This window comes from Cornus florida, unplaced genomic scaffold (genome assembly GCF_030987335.1).
Source record: "Cornus florida cultivar Cherokee Brave unplaced genomic scaffold, ASM3098733v1 CherokeeBrave_3.0.0_Hap2_Chr08, whole genome shotgun sequence".
Lineage (NCBI taxonomy): Eukaryota > Viridiplantae > Streptophyta > Magnoliopsida > Cornales > Cornaceae > Cornus > Cornus florida.
In genome coordinates, this window is record NW_026775578.1 from 39239641 (window position 1) to 39265857 (window position 26217).

Below are 26217 nucleotides of genomic sequence, written 5' to 3' on the forward strand. Positions count from 1 at the left end.
GACTTAATTGCGTCCAATATCTGCATGATGCAAGAGTAGACCTTAGTTTATGTTAGTAATAGCCGAAGCCTAATATCGACAAAACTGCAATTAGAAAACAATCAGAACACCTAACTTTGTTCTTTGTGGGCATATAAAAAAGTTAAAAAATAAGTGGAAAGGGAGTGCTCGGCCCACGAATTCTTGCCATAGTAAATTCTAACTGCAAAGCAATTAAAATATTCATTTTTTTCTGTGTCACTGACGTCAGTGTGGGAGGGCCAATCCAAAAATAGATATTTTTTTAAAGATCGTCTTGACACATGGCAAAGAACCGGTTGTCATTCACAAACATATTCTGACAACAAACCCTTCACACCTCTCTCAACCCTTTAAATCTTCTCTGCCCTATAAAAACAACCCTTCTCAAATCCTTACCGCTCCGAATTCAATTTTTCTCGTTCAATTCTCATATCGACCGCCAAATCTTTGCTTCTCAATCGGTTTTGCGTAAAAGAAAACCCTACATTTTCATTCATAAGGTCCGATCTCTCTCGCCGATTGTTTCAGATCTTCTATTTCATGAACAGTTTTCGATTTTCTTGCACTTGAAACTGGACTTTGCACTCAATGAGTTTTAAAACTGAACTTTTCTTGGATTCTCGACTTAAAATCTTCTTTCTTAGTTACAACTATTCAAACCCACTGGTATATGTATGTGTCTCTGTGTGTATGTATGTATATATTCTAAATCACTCGATCTTGGATCATAAGTTCTTTTATATATAATATGTTTAAATTCGTGTGACTTTTACTTATCAAAAAAAAATTCGTGTGACTTTTGATTTCTTTTTTGGAAAGGGAATTCTTATTAAAAAAACCCTAGATAGTATCATTGGTTTTGAGTTAAAGAAAACCATAGACGGTGGTACAAAACAAGAATTGGGTCTCTGTTATTGATAAAAGTGTGTTGAATTTGTTGTTGTGTTGAATAGAAAGGAACGATTCTGAATTGTGAGGGAAAAGGAATCGATGGCAGATCAAGTCTTGGAAGGGAGCCAACCCGTCGATCTCTCCAAGCATCCGTCTGGAATCGTCCCCACACTACAGTAAGATCCTCTTCTGTTTACTATTGAAACATGAGAGAGAGCATTTAATTGCAACAACTTTTCAAGTTTGACTATATCAGTATTTGTAATAATATTTTAATTATTATACCTCCTCCACTGGCCTTCCTTTGCCACCTATGATTATTTAACATAAGATCTAAAGGAAGGAATAAAAGGCCGTTACCTAGTGTGTTTCGGGGTTCTTGAAGGGGTAGAAAGGGTACAAACCTAACACTGATATTGTTTGCAGAAAGTGGCTGCCCTCAGACTCTGATATGTGTTCTCACTCTTGGCATTCCCATCTTTTATCACTGCACCAAGCAATGATTCCTATATATTTGAAGGATTTTCTTTTTGAATAAAAGGATTTGATATTTTTCTTGCAACTGGTGCAGCAATGATTTGTTAAATTGTACTCCCTCTGTCCCAAATTAAACGTCCCTTTTCGGGAATCTAACTTTTTAAGAGGATGAGTTTTAGCATTTTTTTTTTACGTTCAACGCAAGAAATGGTAATTTTACAAAAAAATAGTACTAAAGGTGTACATTTTTTTGGGATAGAGGGAGTAGTATTTTTGGCTAATATATAATACATGAGATGGAGTATGATCAATGGTTAAATACATCTGAGTAAATATGTAAGGGCATTTAGTGTAATAACTAATTAAATGTAAACTTACCCCTTCAACTATATTTAAATAGTTCTGTATCAGTAGTTTTCTTGAAGCTAGTGAACTTGGTATGGGAGAGAAAATGGATACATCTCACTTAGGGAAAAGGTGAAACCACATTAAGTGGTTTCTTACTGCCTACAAAATGCTATTTGCAGAAGGCAACAACTCATCTCACATCGCAAAATGACCATTTTAAGTCACATAAATATCATATTCTTAATCATGAGAATGGAACTGTTAACTTTACCTATCAAAAAATAAATTAAAAAAGAAGATATATTTCCTTGCATGGGCACAGATCTTGCTCCTCTAAATCTCTAAAACAGCATAATTTCAATACTTAACCCCAAAATAGCAGATAAGTTTTATTGAAAGAGAGAAAATATCCAACCACTCTCTAGTATGCTAAATTTTTGGGCAAAGATTAATTTTAGAACCTAGATATCAAAGCACTGAATTGTCTACACATTGATCTCATGTTTATAATGTTGGTGCTCTCTTTCATGTGCTTAATTGTTTTCTGTTCAATCATTCTGTTGATGGGCATGTTCTTGATGCATTTGTCCATACGAGGGCTGACCTATAGAGATTTGTCTCCTCTAGTTTTGCCTTTATAACACTTAAATGAAACAATTTGGACAATATGAAACCTTTAAAGCCAATTATGACTTCATTCCTTGAGTAAATACTTTATTATGATATTAATGTTGAGAAAAATGGTATGCAAATGTCTCTTTTTCTTGATTATTATGTTAATAAATAAGGTATTGATGCAGAAACATAGTATCCACTGTCAACTTGGATTGCAAGTTGGATCTTAAGGCCATTGCACTACAAGCTCGTAACGCTGAATACAATCCCAAGGTATGCTTTTAAGCATATATGCCTTTATTTGTTTGTAACATTATTATAGACTTTAAGTTCCCTTTCTGTTTACAATCTGATGGAAACGTGACGACATTTTAATTATCTGCAAATTTTTACTTTTTTTTTTTTAAAGACTTTTAGTTGCACTGCTTTTTGCAGTCTGATGAAATGGAATCCATTTTAACCATCTGCACTTTTTTACCTTTTTTTTTTTTCCCACTACAAATTTAGGTCTTGCTTGGATTACATATTTAAGTTCCCCGCCCCCCCCCCCCCGCCCCCCCCCAACCAAAAAAAAAAAAAAAAGAGGTAAAAAAAGAAGAAGAAGAATAAAGAAGCAGCAAATCGTTTGAAAACTCGTTTGTTCAGCAGTTTTTTAAGAGTTTTTTTCCTTTAAAAAGAAAATTATTGAGGTATTTGGAAGTTTAATCCCTGGGAGTTGCTTATAGACCTATAATAACAGTTGCAAGCTTGGATCAAAGTTGACTCTGAGAAGTCTAACCTTGTTTGTGCAATAAATAGTATTTCTTGTTTCCTCTTTCATAGCAACCTGCTGTGATCTGTTTTTTTATATTTTATTCTGTAATGCTCTTGCAGCGATTTGCTGCTGTGATCATGAGGATCAGAGAACCAAAAACGACCGCATTAATATTTGCTTCTGGAAAAATGGTGAGTTTGCAGCTTTATTTTTATAGGTATAGGTTTTTGGTTTTTTGTTGGGGGTTGAATCAATCACTCTCTCTCTCTCTCATTTTCCAAAAGTTCTGCTTCTCAATTTTGTCATGCTGCCCAAGTCACAGTGAGAAACTTCAGTTTCTCTTTAACAGTTGCTTCTTATTTCATCCCCTGTGTTGGTTTAGGATACCCTTCATAAAAGCACTGCCTTATCAGGGACGGAGCCTGGAATTTGCTTTTGGGTGGCACAATGAACATAACAAAGTATTTTTTTTTTTTCCCAATTAACATGACAGTAAACAACGAACCGAAAAATTGTTATGCCATTTTTCGCCCAAAAAACTGCAATGAGGAAAAATTGAAAAGATATAGAATACAGACATTATAAAATTGCCGTAATAAAATTAAAAAAGATAGAAAAAAAGTTAAAGCACATACATCATGCATGAGTGCAAGAAGAAGAAGTACAAAAAAGAGAGAACAAAAACAATAGTAGAAGAAGAAAAGAATAAAAATAAAAATGAGAGAACTTTGAAAGAGAGAAAAAAAAAAAAAAGGATTTGATTGAAGAATAGGAATATATATATATATATATAATTGAAGGGAATTAAAGGCCTTAGAAAAAGAGGAGTAAAAGAGAGAGGTAAAATTTATAGAGAGAATTTTTCAAAAAACAGAAATTTCTGGGGGGCATTTCTCAATATTTACAAATATATAGGCAAAAAATTAGTGTGTGGGAAAACAAAAAAAAAGCCTCTATTGGCTCCATCCCTGTGCCTCAAAGTTTTTGCTTTTGGCAGTAGAATGTATGACTCAAAAGTCTTCATTACATTTTTTTTTATTTAATCCTCTGTGCAGCATTTACTTCACGGCATTTCTTATTATTTCTATTAGAGAGTTGGAGTTATTAAAAAAAATGACTCTCACATGACCTGATGAAATGTTGGAGATTCATCTCATTTTGATTGAAAGCATGTTTATTGACTTTCTTTAGTCTGTTATTTTCAATGACACTTCTTTATTTCTGTCTTTCGGTGCTGCTTCAGGTTTGTACGGGTGCGAAAAGCGAGCACCAATCAAAATTGGCAGCACGAAAGGTATTTAATATCTGTATGAAAGCATTTTCTCCTTGTTAATCTCAGGCACTCAACTTTAATTTACTAGAGACCAATTTGGGATACCGCAATGAACCTCTTGTCATCTCATGGTCATTTTTGTGACTGAATCTATTGTATGAATTTTGAGATGGGAGGCAGTATTAATTTTTTGATCAGTTTCTTTCCTATTCCCTGTTCTTACTTTCTTTCTTTCCTTTTTTCTTCAGTATGCTCGAATTATTCAAAAGCTTGGTTTTCCAGCTAAGTTTAAGGTATTTATTCCTCTCTCTCTCTCTCACTGCCAAAAGAAAAAAGACATCATCTATCATGTAAGCTGTTAGTTTCTTTCACAAATTATAAAGTTCTATATTGTTCTGATTGTATTTAAATTTTTTTTTTTTTTTTGGTGGGTTTAGGATTTCAAGATCCAGAACATTGTGGGCTCCTGTGATGTTAAATTTCCCATTAGACTTGAAGGCCTTGCATACTCCCATTGCGCTTTTTCTAGTGTAAGTCGTGATGTTGTATTTTTTTTTTTTCTTTTATTAATTTTTCGGTTTTAATACCATTGCTATGAATGGAGTTCTATTCAAATAGATGTTTTTGCACTTCACTGAAATATAGGAGTGAATTTTTTCTGTTTTAATACCATCACCATGATTGAGAATTCTTTCCATAAATTACTACAAGTTAAAAGCCGGCTTTAATGTCAATTTTCGACTAATGTTTGGTAAATTATATTAGAAAAAAACAATGGAGGGAGAAGACAGGGATTTTGAGGGGTAACGGAGGCGTTTATTTAGGAAAATTCACTCGTGAAAAATTGAAAAAAAGAAAAGAAGAGTGGATTAACCATTCACGAGTTACTTTGAATTATTTGGTATTTGTGTGTTGGGTTTGTAATAGTAGAATCACCATCCATGGTTATTTGAATTTCCCAGGATGTTATGCTTTATTTGTGAAGGGTTTTCTGAGTAGCCAAAATAAGATTACAAATCAATCATTTGTTGTGTATTTATGGAATAAACTAATTTTTGCAATGTAAAAAAGCATGGGACATAATTTAGTACCCTACTGTATGAGGTGATTCTAGGGAATAGTGTGCCTCCGACAATCTCTTTCCTCTATTTTTATTTTTTATTTTTTATTTTTTCCCCGGTAAAGTAGTGAATTTTTTTTTTTTAGAAAAAGGAGAAACTGTACAAGATATGGATTAACCTACAAAATATACAAGCCCTAAAGGCTAACCAAAATAGCTTGCAATATAAACAGCCTTAGAAGGCTACACCAGAAACAAGAACCATTATAGAAAGATTCAACACTGCCAAGAGCAGCAAAAGGACCAAGCTAACTGCTAGAATAGACCACGGCGAGAATTGTTGCTCAACAGCAGAAACACTGAAACTTCTTTCCTATATTATTAACTCATGGATAAAACCCGAGCCTGAGGGTCTATAATGATGTCATCACATGTTGGTCTGGCTTGTGACCGTAGAATGGAAACAGAAGGGCCGGTTTTGGTAAAATGACAGACTTGGGATTCATGTTCCATTGTGTGATAGAAAGCATCTGGGGTTTGTGTCATGGGTGGTTAAGGTCCATGAATTTTGTAGTGGAATCCCCCCCCCCTGAATATGCCCCGACGTCTAATTATAAAACATAAAACTAGAAGCAAAATGTCCAAAAATGACATTTTCATAAATGACTTCGCTTTACATGCCCAAACACTTTACTATTTCAACTCTCTCTCTATCTCTTTAATTTCTTTCTTTCTCTATGTTGCCGGTCTCATGGCTGTTCTGATTCTAGAACTCATGTGTCTCGGCCTCGAAGTCCTCATCAAGTCAGGCTGTCGCCAAGATGGCCGAATACATTAGCGTACTCTCTCTCTCTCTCTCTTATGTATATGCATATATATAAATATATGCACTACATAACTTTGCTCTCAAAATTATAATTGTATTATGCAATTTTTTTTGGATAAGTGGGGATTATGCAGTTCTGTTGAATCTGTTCTATTGGTTCTTATAATATGCTACTTTCAATTTGGGTTTTCTATTATGTTTTATTAGTTATTAATAGTGGTTGGGTTGACTCTCTGAGTTCCAAATCAATTCCGGCTAACAGTGTTGGTATATTGATTGGGTACTACTTATGGGCTGGAAGTTGAATTAAACCAGGCTAAGTGGGAACAGAAATGTGTGTTATTGTGTGTGTTGTCTCAGTAGTTTTAATTGGCAAAGTGGCCCTTAATTTTGTTTAAAATGATCTGTTTTTTGGTAGCTAAAATATTTCCAGTGGTAATAGAATCAACATATTCTGCTATGCTCACTCTTGATTGGCAACTCATATGCAATGGAGATGGGTGGAAATGCATTTAAATGACTGATGATTGTTGTGGCTCCATGGTGGAGAGAAAGAGATACAAAATTTGAGAGAGAGAGAGAGAGAGTGTGTGTGTGTGTGTGTGTGTTGGCAACTCTTTATAAACCCGTTACCCGAAAAAACTCTTTACAAACCATGACAAGGTCCAAAAATTTGGTTACTCTTTGTTTGTTCATACTGGTTGTTGTAATGCCTGAGAACTCCCAATTCTCATATCAGGCCTTATTCACCAATCCCACCAAACAGAGAGAGACTGAGCCTGAAGAGAGGGTGTTGAGGGTTTATTCACAATATCTTGTTTTTCATTTGAAATTTTTTAAACATTTTTGACTGAATAGAGAATTTGCTGGATCAAAATATATTGTTTTTGAGTTGTGTGCTAATGAACATGTCAAATTTGCAACTTTTGAATATTTTGTTAAATGTGTTGCAATACTTCTAATTGTGCTTTCTGGAATTGATCACACGATTCACATTTGTTGGTACAGTATGAACCAGAGCTGTTCCCTGGATTGATTTATCGTATGAAGCAACCAAAAATTGTGCTGCTTATCTTTGTTTCCGGGAAAATCGTTCTGACAGGAGCTAAGGTAATGACATGATTTCTGTGTATATGAGAAAAATCAGTTACTGGATTCTGTTCTGCATTGTCTGATTTTATTTGCTATTAAGGTTCCCTACCCAATCTAAACTGTCACATTACTAATTCTTTCAGGTGCGAGATGAAACGTATCTTGCATTTGAAAACATATACCCGGTGCTTTCAGAGTTCAGGAAAAATCAACAATGGTAAAAAATTGTGTTGCATGTATATCAAGTCATGTTGCTAAACAGAAACCCGAGTCATCCCCAAAATTTAACTCATCTCATTTGTTTTCAAAATTTGTGGCAGATTTTTATGGAAAGTGCAGCAGGATTGATGTGCTCACTTGGGGCGGTAACTGCTGACCAGCTGTAAATATGTTGAAAGGAGAGAGTGCTCGTCGGCTCTTGGCAGTTTAAGATATATATTAAAAGGACTAGAACAATTTTCCCCTGAATGTTAACCCCAGTAACTTAGTTTACTGCTTTGTACCAAAACTACAATATTTTTTGTTGTAGAGATGAATAAGAAAAACATTCGATTATGGATGGATGGTTAATTTGCCTCTTTTATTTGAGATGAAAAATAACTATTTTTAATCTTTTGTAAAGGCCCAAAAAAATAAAAAATAAAATTGGACTGATCTTTTTGGTAAAGCATAGATATGAATTGGCATTCACTGAACATTTTTCTTCTTTACTGCATTAGTTGTTTTGTACAGCAGTGATATATACAGGATACTAAGGTTATTAACCACATCACGAATATTGATGACATTTGAATGATGTCAGCCTTGACTCTCAGACTTCAAAAATGAGCATAGGTGGTTTCAAATAAAAATGGAATGGTCTTTTTGGTGAAGCATGAAAATGAATTGACATTCACTGAACAATTTTCTTCTTTACTGCATTGGTAGTTCTGCATGATTTATACAGGATATTAACGCCGCCAGGAATATTAATGACATTATATTGATGTCAGCCTCCGTTCTCCACTTTGAGACTTAAAAAATGAGCATAAATGGTTTCAAATATGATTTTGCATTCTTCAAATCCTCATGGGACCTGTAATTGTGTCTGATGGGGAAACAGAAAGAAAAATAAATAAATACAAGGTTGTGGTATTCTCATTTTAAACATTACATTATAATGACGACTTTGACAATCACCAACCAGCCTTATTAAACAAAGTTTTGCTTCTGGCAGAGTTGGCCTCACGCCAACTAGACACAGCTCCCACCAGTCCCGACTCGGCGAGAAGAATTTTTCTTAAGACATATTTGCACAAGCAGCTCTTCTTGTGAACTAATAATTTACTGTTGACTTGATTGCGTCCAATATCTGCATGATACAAGAGTAGACCTTAGTTTATGTTAGTAACAGCAACAGCCTAGTATCAACGAAACTGCAATTAGAAAAGAATCAGAACACCTAACCTTGTTCTTTGTGGGCATATAAAAAGGTTCAAAAACAAGTGGAAAGGGAGTGTCCAGCCCACAAATTCTTGCCACAGGAGCTTCTAACTGCAAAGCAATTCAAATATTCATTTTTTCAAGAAAATTAAAATTAAAATTTCGAGATTGGATTAGAGAAATGGAAATTAAAATGATGTCGATAAGGATTAAGTGGGTACAATAATTAGAGAAAGGGACTAAATTTGAATAATGCAACTTAAATTGAATTGTGTGTGGAAATAGGACCACTTGAATTATTTTTTTTAAAGGTTGAAAAACAAGTTAAATTGAGTATCCTGCTCAAATCTAATACAATGAAGTTCCTAGTTCAAATTGAATATTTTACCACTCAAACCACATCATGACCACACCTAACACTTCCATCAAATCATGATAAAGGAATACCCCAGGTAAGTTCACTTTTTAGATTTATCAAGAAACTACATTGTAACATGTGATATTAAGAAAGTAACTAAACAATTAATTAACCACAATCCTTTAGATTTCATCCTCCGCAATTCTTAACCACAGAATTAACAGTCTTGTTATACCTCTCAAGGGCATAAAATTTTTCTGTTTCTAACAGCATAGTCAACATAAAGTTAATCATTTATACTTCACTGGGCCATATTTTTGGTTTGAACTAGTAGAGATGCTTGCATTCTTCAGTTATATCCCTCGATTTTCTGATCTGGACTCTTATTGGATGACTAGTTGTCACTACATAAGTACTCGAATTGGAAGAAGATAATATGTTTCACTATCATAACGACCATAACCAATAAAATCTATCAATGTTAACCCATAATACTCCTTTATTTTCCAATTCCGAAAAATAAATAAATAAAGAAGTAAATGAAATAATGCATTAGAGGACCGGAGACAATGTAACTTTTAGCAGTATTTTCCTCACAGCCTACATGTGGTGCGATAATAAATATATGTCTAATTATTTTGAGATAGGTGAACTTGGAAGTTCACGAAAATTTTATTAGTTACATAGCATTTAATGCTTGATATGCAAGATCATATATGAAAATATGTCCTCCTCAGAAAAAAAGGAAAAAAAAAACACACACACACACACACTACTATGCGACATAGATTTATCTCATGTATCTGTAGTGCAGCCACATTTGTTCATTTATTAGTCAGAGAGCCCCTGGATAACCTAGGATGATCACTTCTACTCCCTTTTAGAAACAACTATTGGTGACCCCATGTCTTCAGCCAATTGACTTGTTCATTTTACCATAATTTAAAGCCCATCTAGTGTCTTACTTTTTCTTTTCCTTTTTATGCTTTGTTTTCGGAATGCATACTTTCTTATCATTTTATTTTTTTATGCAATGAACAAACAAACTCAATGATCTGGAGTGTGAATATGTTGATTGAAAATATTGTGATCCCTACAGAGAGAACAATCTAATGTTCTAGCAGCTGTAGCTGCGAAAAAAAAAGGACCCATATACAAAAATAAACATTATTTAATTGAAAGTTACTACTAATCAATAATGAAGTCAAAGAATAAGAGAATGCAACTATGAAAAAATTTAGTATATACCCTCAAGAAGCAACGTTCAACGATGGAAGCAGATATTTCAGCACCAAATCCACCAGTTACTGGAGCTTCATGACTAATCTACAAATAAGAAAGACCAATCACCAAGAATTGCAAACCTTTTCTTTCAGGATGCATATTGTGCATGGATCGATAATACTTACAAGAAGCCTTCCGGTCTTTCTAACAGAGGTCTCTACCGTTTCCTTGTCCCAAGGTATAAGAGTTTTTAGGTCTATCAGTTCGCAAGAGATTCCATCCTGCAGATCTCAAGCATCAATTGACTATTCAAATAATACAAGACATAAAAAGAACAAGAACCAAAATCACAAAGATAAATATGGCAGACCACCAAGTGACATATTTGTGAATCTAGACTTGGTGAATGCGGGGAATATGTGGAATTTGGAATTTAGACCGAAAAACACCATACATAGTTTTGTGAAATATTGAACAATGAAATCAAGAGGTGAAAAAGAACTCTAATTCAGAAGAATGGTGCCAAGGAGTTGGAAAGAAAGGATAATCAAGCATTGTCACTGTCTGAGGATTAGTTTCAAAAAAGTGATATTTGTGAAAAATGGATAAAATGCAAAACTTAAAGTCAGACTAGCTATCCTTTTTTGAAGAGTTATGATACAATTAATGACACATTTAAAGTTGGAGATTATGTTGCAAGGATTATTTTACCTTTTCAGCCTCAACGCAGGCCTGTTCAAGGATAGATAGCTGAGCTCCCCACCCAACAAGTGTTATGTCACTACCTTCTCGGATAACCTGTGTATGGATTATTAGATATCTTCAGATTTAGAATCTTATCAATAACAGAACTAGAAATAGTTTACCTCTGCCTCTGATAAAGGCAACATGTAATCATGCTCGGGAACCTCTTCTACCGCCAAGCGGTATAGCCACTGAAAATTTGCATTTAGGCAATCAAAACAATTTCTAATTTTTAGTTTATAATTTTGGTGCTAAGAAATCAAAAAATTCAATATAAAAGAATGCAAATACCTTAGGTTCAAAAAATACAATGGGGTTTGGGTCACGTATGCACGACAATAACAATCCTTTCGCTTCCCGTGGGCTTCGAGGGATGACCACCTTTGAAAGAATTACTCTTGAGAGAAGTGGAAATTAAGAATGTATTCCATACTTTATAGGAAAATGCTATAAGTTCAGTTCCCCCACAACTTGTCTTAAGAATTGGAGATGTGCAAGAAATCTAGCTCCCTCACAGAAGGTCTAAAAGCTGCACATTGTGCCACATGAAATAGCCTTTAAACCTAGTCAACCCAGATAGAACTTGCTGAAGTCTAAGACCGGCTAAAAAAAGCTTGTCTGGAGTCACCAAAAGCAAAATCAGGACAAGAGAAAGGCCATTTGCATTGGAAAAAGATCAATGCTCACTTTAAGATGATTAGCTCTAGCACATATAAAATAAGAAGATGTCTAATATGTACAGTTGCTCTTGTCATAGAAATTAGTATCATAACAAATTACTCCTGGTGTTGTAGCACATCAATTTTTGTACACGTGTTCCTGCTTGAACTTGGTTTCAGTAGAAATGCATGGACATCCTTTTCCAAAAAATTATAGGGACAATATAATTTTTGACAACTTTTGGACCCTATATTTAAAAGTTGACCATATTTAAAAAGTATTGGGTGAACACAATGTAATTTCGTATTTTGACAACTTTAACACAAATAATTTCGTATTTGACAATCGCACCTATACACTTAAGTTCAAATTACCCCTCACCTATACCCCCAATTACCTCTTTCTAAAAAACCAGTCATGAACCACCACCACCGCCACACGCCTTGACCACCAGCCAATGGCGAAACGTTCCAGTGACTCACCGTCGGTAACAGATGACAAACATATCCAAAATCAACAAATTTCAAAACGCAGTCAATCATCACAGAACCAAACCCAATTATCAAAATGTTCTAACAGAGATAGAATCTTACCCACTCAATTCTCATCATTTGGCGACATCCTAGCAATGAATTACTCTTACCGTATCTTCCCATCAGATCCAACATCCACCTCCCGGATCCACTCGTCGAACTCGGTCAGCTCCAATTTCACCCCAATACTGGTGAGAATGTGCTTGAGATCCAAAACGAAGATGTACCCAGTCCCGTCCTTGTCCAAGACTTTAAAGGCGTCGCAAAGTTGGCGATGGAAGGGCTCGGCTTGAGGTGCTTGGACATGAAGCACAGGAATTGAGAGAAATCGAATGGCAAGGTCAGGTTCTCCTCAGCGACGATGAACTTGAGCTGGGATTGGGTCAGGTTGCCTCCATGTGACCACATCAGAATGCCCAGCTCCGACAGCAAAATCTCGCCATTTCCATCGGTGTTGAAGAGCATGAACGTCTTTTTCATAGATGATTTTTGCTCATCGCTCAAATCTTTTGCCATTGTTGCCGATGCTGTTCTCAAGCTTTTTCCTCTCTATACGTATATCTTTCTCTATCTCCGTGTTTGCTCTGTTTTCAAGGTTACGGAGGAGAGAGAAAGGAAGAAGGATGGAGCTTTAATTTCAAATGGTGCTGAGGGCATTTTGGACCAAAAACTTAGATTTACCGTTGTGGCAGTTATTTTTGTTAACTGGCTTTTTCACCCAATAATTTTTGGTATTTGTCGTATTTTGAATATTGACTCAAAAGCTTGTCAAAATTTGAATTGTCCCAATACTATATGTGGGATGTCAAACATTTTCTGTTTTTAAACTAACGGCATTCTTTTTGCATGAAAGTGGCTCCTAGAAGTCCTTGCACATTCCAGCAAGTGTTGTGGGGGTGTTGCTGTCACAGAAGGAACCTAAAAAAGCAAACTACCGGAGAAGGGAATATACCTTAATGCCAGGAACATGACAGAAAAATGCTTCAGGGGATTGTGAGTGATAATGCCCACCATGTCCCACAGCTCCATAAGGTGCTCTTATTGTTAAACCTTGGACATGCAGAAACCTCTTTATGTTAAATTTAAAAAAAAAAAATTGAATTGGAAATGATTTTTTATTAATAAGTGTCTGTAAAATTACCTCCACAATTAAATTGGTTACCACTTCGATATCTGAACTTAGCAGCTTCATTGACGATCTGCATAGAAGAATTCCGTCAAACAAATGTACACTGTGAGGAGCAGTAGAACGTAGAAGCAAGGGGGACACATGCCTGGTCAAAAGCTGGATAAATGTAATCCGCAAATTGAATTTCTGCTATTGCTCGATTACCCTAACATGTGATATAAACCCATAAGTTACAAACCATTTGACAAATATTGAGAAAAGAAGATATGGAAGCTTCAATAATAAATTCATCAAGTGTGGAACTTACCATTGCGGCCAGTCCTATTCCAAATCCAATGATGCCCTGCATGTGAGGCCATAATAGTGTGAGAGTTACCAAATACATTAATCTCAAAAAGTACCAATTATAAAATAAAATGAAGAAAAAAATAACAGAACATAAAAGATAAATGGTGAACAAGATGCACACTATGCGCCAATAAATTGAAGTAAGAGTACATGATAGAATCTTCCTTAACAGTCAACCTTGGTAAATGTGATTCTAGCGAATCAGCTTTCCACCCAAAAAAATAAAAATAAAAATAAAATAAAATCATAACTAACTTATATTATTTTGTTTTAAGGATACCTAATACATGTACATCAATGAAAGGTAGCATGTGAGATGGTGTTACCTGTTCACAAAGAGGGGTATTGAAAACCCTGTCTTTACCAAAACAAGCAGCTAATCCTGTTGTGCAACGGAAAACCCCACCAAAGCTCACATCTTCTCCAAACAAATAAGCACTGTGAGGAAATGTATCTACATGAGTTTAAGAAGGAATCAATTATCTAATATTATGTTCTGCAAAGGCCAAATTTTATTTGAAGGTGTTCACTAGATGATATATATGCAGCTGCACAGGTCATAATAATATACCAGATACTTATCTGAATGTAGATGGTTTGGTTCTTGATGAGGAAGTATCACATGTAGATGGTGAATAGGACAAATGGTCAGGTGGAAGCAAGACAAAATCTACAGGGAGAGATGAAGACAGAGAAGACAGTAAGGGACTAAAGTCTAAAGGCTTAAGGGTGTGAATTCCAACCCCAAAGATCACCAGAGCTCTGACAGTATACTTGCTTCTTGTGTGTACTGTGCTGGAGACCCCTAATTATAGGTGTACTATTACATTAGGTACATCTGACAGTTAGGGCCTGGTAGAGAGGATTAGCCACGAGGTAAGTTATTATTGGAGATCATGTGGAGAACTCAAAGAACACGCTGCACATGTGGCTGAATTGCGATCAGCAAATTCCGCGGATAACACCATAGGTAATATAATCCATGTAAACTAGGCAGCTTCCCTTGCTGTAATCATGACTTCATGAAGTGAAGGTTGAATCCAAAATGATGCAAACTTAACACTCAATTATATCATTATTTCTAATTTCTAAATTTTATCAAACTCGTTGCAACTTATAATTACGTCCTAAACATTTACACATATTATTATTGCGGATTGAAAATATTATTTATATATATATCTATAAAACCGCACTGTCATAATACCGTTATTCTGAATAAATATGAGGTTTGCAGCTTTGACACTTGGACCCCCACTTCCGCTCTTGATTTAATTCATACTGGTTAGAGTAATCATGGAGGTCAAGATTTTCCTGCTGTTAACATAATATATGGTTCAGGATCACACCTCAGCTAACCCTCAATTTCAGTCACCAAAGCCCAAAATCCGAGTATTTCAAAAGAGAGTACCACCCAACCTCATGGCCACACTTCTTTAGTTTGAAGTTTTATTTAGCTTATTATTGTCCAAAGTTGGTCCACAGGACCAAATTCCTTGCCCTGCCACTGGATAGAGGATGCAGATTTCTAAAACAAACTTCTGAAAAGACATTCCTTTGACAAATTCAAATCAACAACACAATTACTCAATTTAACGTTCTTTTGGATGAACCAAATGAGAAGCGAAAGGTGGGGAGCCATCAAGTGTACAGCCGAGCATAAACTAAGTAGTTAAATGCTGAATGCCCAAATTTGACAACATACCCTATGTGTCGGGAAATGCAGTGTAGCTAACTAGTTATAGCAATCATGCTACATATAATAGCATGCAATGGATTCTTAAGTATCCTACGGCCACAAAGCCAGCATTTTGAATATAAATCATTATCAATCAAGAAAGAGAGAAACCAACAGCACAACCAATCACTTTCACAGCATACAAAAACACAATCCCTAATTTGAAAGAACACAACCCCCCTCTTGCTTGTGTCCACAATTCTATAAATAAGTAATCACACATCACTCACAAATAATAAATCAACTAATTCACCACAAATCTATAATAAATAAATCATCCCCGTGCAACCAGCAAAAGCATATCGACCCAATTAGATTATGCCATCGAAATTCAGGAATTCTGAATCTTAATTGTGGAAACAGAGTAAAAGAGATGAACAACTATATATATATATATATATATGCGTGTGTATATATAGAATTTTAAGGTTATATATAGAGAGAGATGAAAATAGAAATTGGAAAGTAAATGGGGAATTGGGTTTTGCACAGATTAAGATAAACATACCGAGAATCAGATTCCAAGGCGATGTGAAGCGCTTGATTGATTGCAGAGAAGAGGTTCATTTGCTTCAATCCACTCTGTTGCATCAAATCACTGTTTTTGCTGCTCTTAATCTCATCAGAGCACGAAGTTGAGAATACCATCTTACTCCTACTCTTAGAAATCGAACCCAACCTCCCAAATTTCCTTAAACTGTTCGCCATAGATATATATATATATATATATATATATATATAGATTGATTACTGATTATATAATTTCTTGATATTCAGATTCAGATAGACACAGAATGTGTGATGTTCGTATGAAATTCTCTCTCTAACTGATTGAGAGAACAGTGAGCTAAACAGTAGGACAGAGAGTCGAGAGACGGGATAGAGCAGAGAGACCAATGCTGACAATAGCAATATATACACACACGTATTACTCCCTGAATCTTAAATTAACTGCTTTGGATAAGAACTGAGAAGTGACATGTCACTAATTTAAGTACAAGTTGACAATGAAACCAACACATAATAACTTTAGTTTTTTAATTTTTTTTTAAAAAACTAAAAGTAAAAAAATTTAGAAATATTATAAAATTCATTTGGTTGAGAATTTTATAAAATATATTTTCTTAAAATAATTGTGGTTTTCAGTTGCTCTGGTCAAAATACTACGTATTACTAGAAGGTAAATTAAATTTTTTTTAAAAAAATCAAAATGTGGCGCTCCCAAATTCATCTGAATGCAACAAAAAAATTAAATAAATATATACTTAAACTATTGATTTTTTTTTTTTTTTTTTTTTTTTTGCAATCATAATTAGAAAAACATACCTCAATCTTACAACGATTAAAGTGAACTCTAAGGCCCAATGTTAGAAATAATAAAATTTTAAGGTTAGTTTTTCCTTTTACTTTTTTTTTCAACGAAGTTGAAACATTTAATTTTTATTTTAGTTCCATAAATTATTTGCAAATTCATTAAGAAATCAAATAATTTTTTCTTAAAAAACGAAAGTAGAGTAAAGCACACTCTCATTGTCCACAACATGTCCCTAATGAGACTAAGCTTTCAATTTTCAAGTTTCAACAGTTGGACTTGAGGTTTTTGGTAATTAAATTAATATTTTATTTAGCACAAAGAATAATAAAGTGGATGGAAAGAATCCTTCAAAAAGAGGATGTGTTGTTCTTGAGAAGTGGCATAAAATTTGTGCAGAACATTTACACTAATTTTTCTCTCACACGTAAAGTTTATTAGTCAAAATTTTCTTCTTCTACATAGAATTAAGGAATATTATTTTTTATTTAAAATATAAATATATATTATTTTGAATTTTAAAGCTTCAGTATAAGAATTGTGCCAAATCAGGTGCTGTAAATATCTTTTTCCTAGTAGATTTGCTTGTTCGTAAATAAAATTTAATAATTTGAAAAAAAAAAATTGACTTGGCTCTTTCAAATTTACAATTTTTTATTTTATTGATTTATGAAGGGTGTTTAGGTCACTAAAAAAAGTTTTTTTACAATCATGTTTGTACACCTCAACTAGATATCTACAAAATATACAGTATTATAGTTTACTTAGAAAAGCAAACAAATCAAGTTGGATATACTTGACATGTTATGGAACTCACAGTTGGATCCTGCCCATATGGTAGCATCTCTCATATTATACACCCTTGTCTTACCAATAAGATTTCTGCTTATATATAGAAATTTTCATTTTAATGAGTGGTTAAAGATCTTATTTCTAGAACTCTACACATTCACACTTAACAAAACTATCTATCCCTAGAATCTGCTTCAACCTGCCAACTTCTAAACACTCGTCAATGTTTTGAAATGGATCTACAAACTCACCAATAGTCTAAAATCCTTCTATCCCTTTCTACAAAACTTCACAATTTTTGAATAAATATGAAAGGTTGTAGAAATCAATTCTCTGTGCATGTTACTCCAAAACAGAGAAGAAGGTATAACTGCATTTACCAATATACCCATGGGCAATTAAAGGAATATTAAGAGCAAAAGAAAAAGGAAAGAAAAATTTATAAGACAATTTTAGAAATTTAAAATTTTAGGGGGCATTATATAAAAAGTTTCTTATAAATGTATAAATTAAAATTAAAATTACTAATTTTATAGTAAGCAGGGCATGCACACAGTGGCTCCACCCCTGATTAAAGTAGACTTGTTAGCTTTTTTCTTCTTCCTTTTTCTTTATACGATTAAACAATTAATTTTTATGTCAGTTTCATAAACTTTTCTCTTTTTTATTACTCCCTCTATCCCACTATTGTTGTCCACTTCGTAAACTGTGACTCACGGTGACTCACAATTATGTGAATTACAGTTTACGAAGTGGACAATAAAAATGAGACGGAAGTAGTGATATATATTGGAAATTAAAAAGCATATCTACATGTCCACTCGCTCCTCCTTTAAAAAATGAGAGATAATACTATTGGGCTAGACTAGAAACTTTGGGTAGTCAAACTAATATTTTGATGCAAAGAATAGAAATGTTGATGGTCCTTGGGAATTTTTTTTTTTTTTTTTTTTTTTTCCCCCTAATAGTCCTTGGGGATTGAGTGTGTCCTTCTACGAGTGATCACATCAAACACTTGTGTGAGACCTTCACTCCCATTTTTCTCTCACAGGTCAACTTTATTAGTCAATTTTTTTTCTACTAAATAGAATTAAGCAAAATTATTTTGAATTTTAAAGGCTTTTTAGTTTTCCTCATATTTGTATCGAATCATGGGCCAAGAGGAGGATTGTGATATCCAATGAAACCCCATATATCTAAGTGGAGTACCTGAGGTCCCCATTTCTGATTTCACACATATATCAGTGGCAAACATTGCAGAAACATTCAAATAAGAATCATGTTGCAACTTGCACCACTTTTGAGCATTTCTCTAGATCTTTTAAGGATAATTAGGTTCATTTGGTTAGATTGAATCATAGAAGTAGTAGGAAACGAAAAGAAATGAAAATTTTAAAAAAAAATTAGGAATTTGTTTAAAAGGAAATTAAAAAATTTCAAGAAAGTTGGATTCCCACAAATTATTTTTTATATGACTATATATTTTGAAAGTAAGCGTTTACCATTTACCTTTAAGAATATTATAAAGCATCCCTCAAATATGAACAAAATAATTAATTATAATATATATATATATATATATATATATAAACAATTGGTTTTAAAGAAGATTAATTAATTAATTTATGTTTTAATGTAAGCCACATGTTGAAAATTTAATGTTATATATATATATATATATATAAACAATTGGTTTTAAAGAAGATTAATTAATTAATTTATGTTTTAATGTAAGCCACATGTTGAAAATTTAATGTTCCTTTCACGCTTTGCTTTCAGAGGTTTGAGTGAATCAATGTAAATGCTACTATGGTTTATAAAATAATAATATTAATTGAGAGGCTAAAAAGGCCAAAAAAGAATAAATTTGTACAAGAGAGGTATCATCATCATCATCATCATCCATTGCACAGCTTTTAGCTCTGATGATAGTTTTGGTAAGCGGAACATTTTCTGAAAATAAACTAACAGAACAGTATTTGGGGATTTCTGTTCAAGAAAAAGCTGTGCAATGGATGATGATGATTTCTGTTCAAGAAAACGATCATTTTTATTTAGAACAGGAATCACCAAAGCAAATGAAAAAAATAAAAAAAAAAAAAAATTCAGCTAGAAACTTGATTTTTCTTTCATTCACTTTCCCTTTCCCTTTCCCAGTCCCCTTGTAAATGATGATACAAAAAGGAAAATCAATCATATCTTCCCAGTGGATTTGCTTGTTAATTGAGTGATATAATGAGATCGAGACTCCATACACATATATAAAGCGAGATTGAAAGCGAAATAGAGTTAATCTAGCAAGAATTTTCCTTGCAACCCCAAACAATGAGAGAAGCTTCAATTGTTGTAAGACATACATGACTAATAAAAAAGGTTAAAAAAGAGAATCCATGAGTCAGAACCACATACGACCAATAGTGGTGATCGTAATAGCATATAGCCAAAATATAATTTATATCTTTTTGAGCAAAAAAAAAAAAATTATACCCTACATACACCAAATTCAAACAAAATTCAAACAGAAAAAGAAAAAATGATCTAGTCTGCTGAAGACGCTAATTGACTATATAAAATAACAATCATAGTTAACCCTAAACCAATATGTGGTCAAATCTGATCCAAGATGCTCATGAAAGTGACCATACAAAAACCTTTCAGGCAAAAAGTATAGCTTTCGATGGAAAGTGATGACAAGTGACCATAGGTAATCCAAACAATGAACAATTACAAAAGTGAAGTGTGTCATTAGCAACCACATATATTTAGCCCACAAGCTCATAATGGCTAGGCAAAGGCAAAACCAAGCAGGGTTTCAATACCACATGGATGAGTCCAGGAAAGGCAAAACAGAAAATTAAATATTATATAGCACAAGCACACAACCTAACCTAAAATAAAAAGGCAAAAGAGTAAGAAATGCTTCTTGAAATCAACTATTATATTGCAATTACTTCCCACCTTGCTTCTATCTCTCTTTCTAGTACAAAAGCAAAAAAGCTCCAAGGCATCAACAAGACGGGATTGAGTCCAAACTATTAATAAAAGGTGAAAAAAAAAAAAAAGAAAAAGAAAAAGAGAGCACCAAAAGAAAGATATTGAAGCAACATAAAATATGAAAAACAAAAGGGCAAAAAAAAAAAAAAAGAAGAAAAAGAGAAGAAAAAACCCCCTAAAACCCAAACCCTATTGAGAAATGTTAGAAGCAGCTACCCACTATAGAACTGACCCATTATGAGGAAACACGGGGCACCATAATTTGGATTGTTTCTTCAATGAAGCTGCGCCCACCTCACGACCTCGTATAATAAAATGTTGAAGGGGCTTCTTTAGACCTCACTACAATTCGGTGAAGGGCACCTGTAACTATTAGAACTCTGTAGGAGAATTAGCCAGCTTTTGCCTCCAAAATACTGAATCTAACCCAGCAAAAATTCTAACCAATCTTCCCCAGAGACGACCGTAAAATACCACAGGCCACCCTGGTGCAACGCAAAGCTAGCACCCATTTGCAACCCCATTAGCTATAATCTTCTCTGAGACCACAACTGGCTTAGCACCCTTTGCTACAACATCAAATTTGGTCACTGACCCATTTTCTGAAGGCTTCACATCCCCATTGGTCTGAATAGCTGGGGCGGGTTCCTTGGTCAAATCCAAGGCGGGTTCTGATAACTTCTGGGATTTCAGTTCTCCATTAGAACCTTCCTTGCTCTTTTCCTCAGTTGGCTTTCCTTCCCAAACCTGTATTTGGCGGGTCACCACAACAGGCAAACCAAACTTAGTTTATGGGGCAAGTGAATAGGAACAGGGACTTGTGCAAGATATGTCGGCTGTCTAAAATAAAGTAATCAATACCAACGATATAGTATTATTGAATAATACAAGGCAAAGTTATATCTTGCCTGCTTCTGGAACTGCTGTTGTTTAGCTTTCTTCTCCTGAATTGTCTTCTGCCGACCCTCATAAAAACCAAAATCATCCAGGATGCATGTTTTGCTGGTATACTCTTTGAATATTTTAAGCATTTGAAGCCCTTGCTCTAGTTTGACCTACAAAATATCAAGAAAATATTTATGTTTTAAGCACAGAAAGAAAATAATTAAACGAAGGGAATTGTTGCCTCAGGGATATATACCTCTTGAGTGTCCCTACTATTAGTCACAGGTTTGTTATCATTGTTCTCTAGGGTAATATGCTTCAACAAACTGTTGGGAACATCTTTAACAATGTGCCACTTAACAGAGAAGTTGCCATTCCATTTGTCTTGTTGCCAGTATTCAACATTCTTGTGGAAATCAACTGGCCCTAACATCTCTGCAACACCAACAAATTGCCCACTAGTATTGACCTGTACAACAATTCAAAATAAATGGCTTACAAACCAAGCACAATTGGGAAAATGTCATAATAGGAAAACTAGCTGTATCAGAATGCTTACAGAGAAGAAAAGGAAAACAGGGCAGCCACAAGACTTCTGCTGAGCTTCTTGATACGCTGCATCAAGCTTTTTATTGCCATTTGGGGTGCTAGCCCACACATTGTACTTTATGCTCTTGTGCACATCATCCTCACTATAGGACTTAATGATGAAAAACTTAGCTTCGGTATAGTTTTCAGAGAAATCAGCCCTATTGTATTGTTCCCTGTCAGGACTCACAATAGTCTTATCCTTCTCATCATCATTGGTTCCATTTAATGGGATGTTCTGCCCCTTGACTGCCAAGGCAATAGGTGCAAAACCTTTTTGGTTCTTAGAGCTCTTGGCTCTTGGTCCCCTGTTCATCTCATTCAACCCATCCATGTTCTCATTGCCATAAGCAAAGAAACCATTGCCTCGTCCCCTGGGCTTGTACTTGTTATCAACTGCCAACCACCCACGTCCATTTGTTCGTGAATCATATCCATTAGATCCAAAGGCTAGACCAGACCTGAAAGCATTCCCGTACTGGCCATATAATTTGTTAGGATACATCCTATTTATATATCCATTACCCATGCTCATGCCAGATATTGGTCTTGGGTGGTGCAATCCCTGGAAAGAAGATGAAAAAGATCTTTATGAGCAAAGTCTAATAATAACAAATCCATCTAAAGAGTTCAAATCATTAACATAATTCTTTTTTTATATATATAAATAAATCGTTAACATAATTCAAGACTAGAAGATACCAAGCACTTAAATTCCAGCTGATAAATAAAATTAACCGATTGGATCAATCTTACATACCATAAGATGTGAATGAGGACGAATATTCTGGTTCTTATTTGCATTTGAAATAGATGATGTTAAAGAAGTGCTCGTCACAGGCCTGGGCTGCCCATCAGAAAATATTGGCCCATCCAACCACGGAATAGGAGACCGCAAACCATCAAAATTAAATCTTGAATCCTGATAACCAGTAGCAGGGATTCCTCCAAGCTGGCCACCCCTTCCGTAGGTACCATTTGAATTGTAAGATGGGCTCTGATATGTTGGCCTTAAAGGTGCTGAACCATTGTTTCCCTTTACACCCCCACCATTAGCAATTCCATTAGCGTTATCAACAGGCAAAGGGGTTTGGTCAGCAGCTGCGGATGTGGAGATCTCACCTTTGGGAGGGGCAGCTGGATTAGGGTTGTATGGCCCGCTAGTAGGGGTCAAGGGCTGGAAGTATGGAGTAGGGTACTGGTAATGCTGAGCCCCATATAGCTGACCATCATGTCCCATGGTTGGTACTGGGGAACCGGCAGGTTGATATGGACTATAAGGTGGATACGCATAACCATGGTGATACACAAGCGAACCGTTGTCCCCATAAACCCCCTGAATATAAACAAGTTCACACAACATATTAAAACATAAAAATTCAAGTATGACAAATCAACTAACAAATATAATAAAATATTACAAGCAATTGAATTTCATAGTACACCAAAACAAACTATAACCAAAACAAAAACAAAACAATACTCACGTGAGGCATCTCAACTCCTTCCGGATTCAAATATCTTGAGTAGTCATCCCACTCATTTGCAGTCCCATCATAACCTATCAAAGAACACTCAACAAAATGAGAGACTTAAACACGCAAACACCAGTGAAAAATACGAAAGCAACAAAAAAATCATTATCCCTTGAAACAAATTTTCCAACAAATCAAAATTCTTAATAAATTGATAAACAAACCCTTTGAAAAGTTTTGGATATTGACTAACCCCCATAATAATAGGCAGTTGATGGATATGCGTTGGGCACGTAACACATTGCGGGATCCATGAAATCCTGTAATATTGGGGTAGTAGACCTCTCATATGACTGGATCTGACCATTAGTAACATTCCCGGAATCAACAGAAGCCTGCCCAGAAGATAACAATCATACAATCAAGCACTGGGTTGTTATTTATTATCAAATTATACAAAATTTGATAGTAAAGAGACAATCTCCTGGGACTGCTAGAGATTCTAATCACCTTCTTAGTGGGCTCAGGGAGATCCAGAGACTTCGTCTGGGAATCCAAAGACAATTTCTGCATCAAATCTCCAGCTTCTATTGAAATAAAAGTAAAGGAAGTACATAATTTCCGAAAAACTAAACCCAATATTAATGAACTTCGACAACCAAGTGTTCAATCTATCATGGAACCAAAAACAAAAAACAAAAAACAAACAAACACTCAACATTTAAACTATAACAAAACACAGATCAATTCTGAATTCTATAAACCGGATCTTAGAAGACGCAATTGAGACACCGAAAAACGACCCAAAAAAAAAACTGTATTAAATTCCGCTCTTAACACAGATTACCTTTAAACCCAGAGAAGCCCATCTCAGATGTAACCAAAAAAAACACAAGACAGACCAAAAAACAACGATAACTTTTGAACAGAACAACACATATCGCAAACATACAATAATTTCAAACATCTAATCTAATTCCTAAACAATAAAATAGAACTCAAAAAAGTAAATAAAAACCTAGAATTCATATGCAAAACCAGATCTATATAACTAATAGTCAACAAAACCCTAAAAAAAGCCAACAAAGAAATCAACGAATTGCTACATAACACATGTATACACAAACAAACATAAAGCAAACCCAGCTCGATCCAGAAACAACAGATCAGTATGAGACACAGAGAAAACGGAAGGAAAAAAAAAAAAGAACGCCCATATGGGGAGACGTGGTAAGGATACGATCTGCGGAAGGAACAACGGCAGCCATGACCAGATCTTCGAGAGCGAGCGTCTAGAAACCCTAGATATGGAGGTTTAAGGAGGAGAGAGAAACCCTTGGAGAAGTAGAGTTTCAGCCGCCACGGGGAGAGGTAGAGAGAGAAAGAGAGAGGGTTTGGGTTTTTGGGGGAAACGAAGAGAGGGTTTTGATCAAACGCAAAGTGGTGATTCAAATAGCACCACGGAGTCTTCAGCTCCCTCCACTATATCATATTTGCAAATCCAGTCCCTAATTAATTCACTCGCCGGTGATTTAGTAATCTCACAGGTGAAACCCATTGGGCCATATCTGACACGTGGAGATCTATTATTGGTTTGTTAATTACCTACCCTAAAGATTTTTTAGACTTGTGAGAATCTATTGGTCGGTGAGATATTTTAGGTACCCAACTTGTGATGGTTGTTGTTTTGCTGTTTCCAGACTAAGGTGGTAGTGCCCCCTAATTAAAGAGGATTTGGGAAACCCTAAGAGGTAAAAGGACAGGAATGTCCTTGTCCTGTGACCTTCCTTTCCTATAATGTATGGGAACTTTAATTCCGTAGACTTTTCGGTGATTAAACAGTAGTGATAAATTCAAGAATTTTCTAATAAGAGTTATCTGTTTATGTCAAGGCAAGACCCTATTCCCCTCTCTCTCTATCTCTAAATATCTTTATATATAGTATCAGTTGATTCATTTTCAAATTAACAAAAAAAGAAAGTTTATTGAATTTGAATTATATAAGACTCGAAATTCTAATTACATCACTCGTAAAAGAATATATTTGACGTAAGATTTGATTTGAAGTCCATTTTAATACATTTTATTTTAATTTTGAATAATAATTTTAAAATAGGATGAATATGAATCTTTGTCAAAAACATTCTAATTCGAAATGAATATAAGTAATTATTAAATAAGGTGAATTTATTTTATTTTATTTTAAATTATATTGGCTAGATTATGTCAATAGGATCCGATTTGAATTAGGATCCGATTATGGATCTTGACATTTAAATATGAATCCAGATCTAGAATCATATAAATTATGATTATGCTACATTTCTAATTATGTTGGAGATAAAAACAATAATAATGGTGTTTGGGAGTATAAAATTGGCATTTGGACTTAGAACATATGTCGGCCACATAAATTTTCTTCTTCCAATTTTTATTATTTTTATTATTATTATTTTTAAGTCATATCTCTTAAAATATTTAATTTATTAAAATTATTTTTAATAACTTTATATAGCGGATAATTTTAACTCAATATCCCGTAAAAGTATAGTTGCTCTAATTTTATCACCACCATACGTGTCATTTTTATTTCTTCATAGTTTCATTAATGATCCTCTCCCTTTTAGTTAATTAGTAAATGGACCTTAAAAGATTGGC

At 34.5% G+C, this 26217-nt stretch overlaps 3 protein-coding genes and 1 pseudogene across 5 annotated transcripts; 1 reads left to right on the plus strand and 3 right to left on the minus strand.

Moving 5' to 3' along the window:
• The first annotated feature begins 327 nt into the window (after positions 1-327).
• Positions 328-8002, plus strand: LOC132271394 (TATA-box-binding protein-like). 2 transcript variants are annotated; one of them, XM_059772753.1, is made up of 10 exons: positions 328-521; positions 975-1088; positions 2538-2625; positions 3226-3297; positions 4350-4400; positions 4628-4672; positions 4817-4909; positions 7274-7375; positions 7501-7574; positions 7678-8002. In XM_059772753.1, coding segments are annotated over exons 2-10 (603 nt in total). In that variant the 5' UTR covers positions 328-521; positions 975-1011; the 3' UTR covers positions 7679-8002. The 2 variants fall into 2 exon arrangements, with proteins under 2 accessions (XP_059628736.1, XP_059628735.1); XM_059772752.1 differs by lacking the exon at positions 7678-8002 and having other exon boundaries at positions 7501-7578.
• Positions 8003-8389: 387 nt separating this feature from the next.
• On the minus strand, positions 8390-16420 carry LOC132271393 (2-oxoisovalerate dehydrogenase subunit beta 1, mitochondrial). Of its 2 annotated transcripts, XM_059772751.1 has the most exons (13): positions 16022-16417; positions 14102-14213; positions 13735-13770; positions 13573-13632; positions 13440-13497; positions 13251-13348; positions 11397-11486; positions 11228-11296; positions 11073-11159; positions 10547-10642; positions 10386-10463; positions 8804-8890; positions 8390-8708 (listed from the first exon to the last, which is right to left on the minus strand). In XM_059772751.1, the coding sequence occupies exons 1-13, from the start codon at positions 16219-16221 to the stop codon at positions 8673-8675; spliced, it is 1107 nt and encodes a 368-aa protein (XP_059628734.1). In that variant the 5' UTR covers positions 16222-16417; the 3' UTR covers positions 8390-8672. The 2 variants fall into 2 exon arrangements, 1 of the variants encoding a protein (XP_059628734.1); XR_009469708.1 differs by lacking the exon at positions 8390-8708 and having other exon boundaries at positions 8823-8890; positions 10386-10458; positions 16022-16420.
• On the minus strand, positions 11485-12816 carry LOC132271396 (probable calcium-binding protein CML13; annotated as a pseudogene).
• Positions 16421-20534: 4114 nt separating the features above from the next.
• On the minus strand, positions 20535-24996 carry LOC132271397 (YTH domain-containing protein ECT2-like). Its single transcript, XM_059772755.1, has 9 exons — positions 24800-24996; positions 24070-24146; positions 23813-23954; positions 23572-23645; positions 22845-23420; positions 22056-22649; positions 21753-21965; positions 21520-21666; positions 20535-21358 (listed from the first exon to the last, which is right to left on the minus strand). The coding sequence occupies exons 1-9, from the start codon at positions 24825-24827 to the stop codon at positions 21113-21115; spliced, it is 2097 nt and encodes a 698-aa protein (XP_059628738.1). The 5' UTR covers positions 24828-24996; the 3' UTR covers positions 20535-21112.
• Positions 24997-26217: the final 1221 nt, after the last annotated feature.

Excerpts from the sequence above, each read along its gene's own strand:
- LOC132271393 (XM_059772751.1), bottom strand. The coding sequence starts at position 16,221 with ATGGCGAACAGTTTAAGGAAATTTGGGAGGTTGGGTTCGATTTCTAAG. Across the intron at positions 14,214-16,021 it reads GCCTTGGAATCTGATTCTCG|TGCTTATTTGTTTGGAGAAG; the intron begins GTATGTTTATCT and ends ATTTCCTCACAG. Across the intron at positions 13,349-13,439 it reads TAACCAATTTAATTGTGGAG|GTTTAACAATAAGAGCACCT; the intron begins GTAATTTTACAG and ends TGCATGTCCAAG.
- LOC132271394 (XM_059772752.1), top strand. The coding sequence starts at position 1,012 with ATGGCAGATCAAGTCTTGGAAGGGAGCCAACCCGTCGATCTCTCCAAG. Across the intron at positions 2,626-3,225 it reads ACGCTGAATACAATCCCAAG|CGATTTGCTGCTGTGATCAT; the intron begins GTATGCTTTTAA and ends ATGCTCTTGCAG. Across the intron at positions 7,376-7,500 it reads TCGTTCTGACAGGAGCTAAG|GTGCGAGATGAAACGTATCT; the intron begins GTAATGACATGA and ends TAATTCTTTCAG.
- LOC132271397 (XM_059772755.1), bottom strand. The coding sequence starts at position 24,827 with ATGGCTGCCGTTGTTCCTTCCGCAGATC. Across the intron at positions 23,955-24,069 it reads TCCCTGAGCCCACTAAGAAG|GCTTCTGTTGATTCCGGGAA; the intron begins GTGATTAGAATC and ends TCTTCTGGGCAG. Across the intron at positions 21,359-21,519 it reads AACAGCAGTTCCAGAAGCAG|GTTTGGGAAGGAAAGCCAAC; the intron begins GCAAGATATAAC and ends CGCCAAATACAG.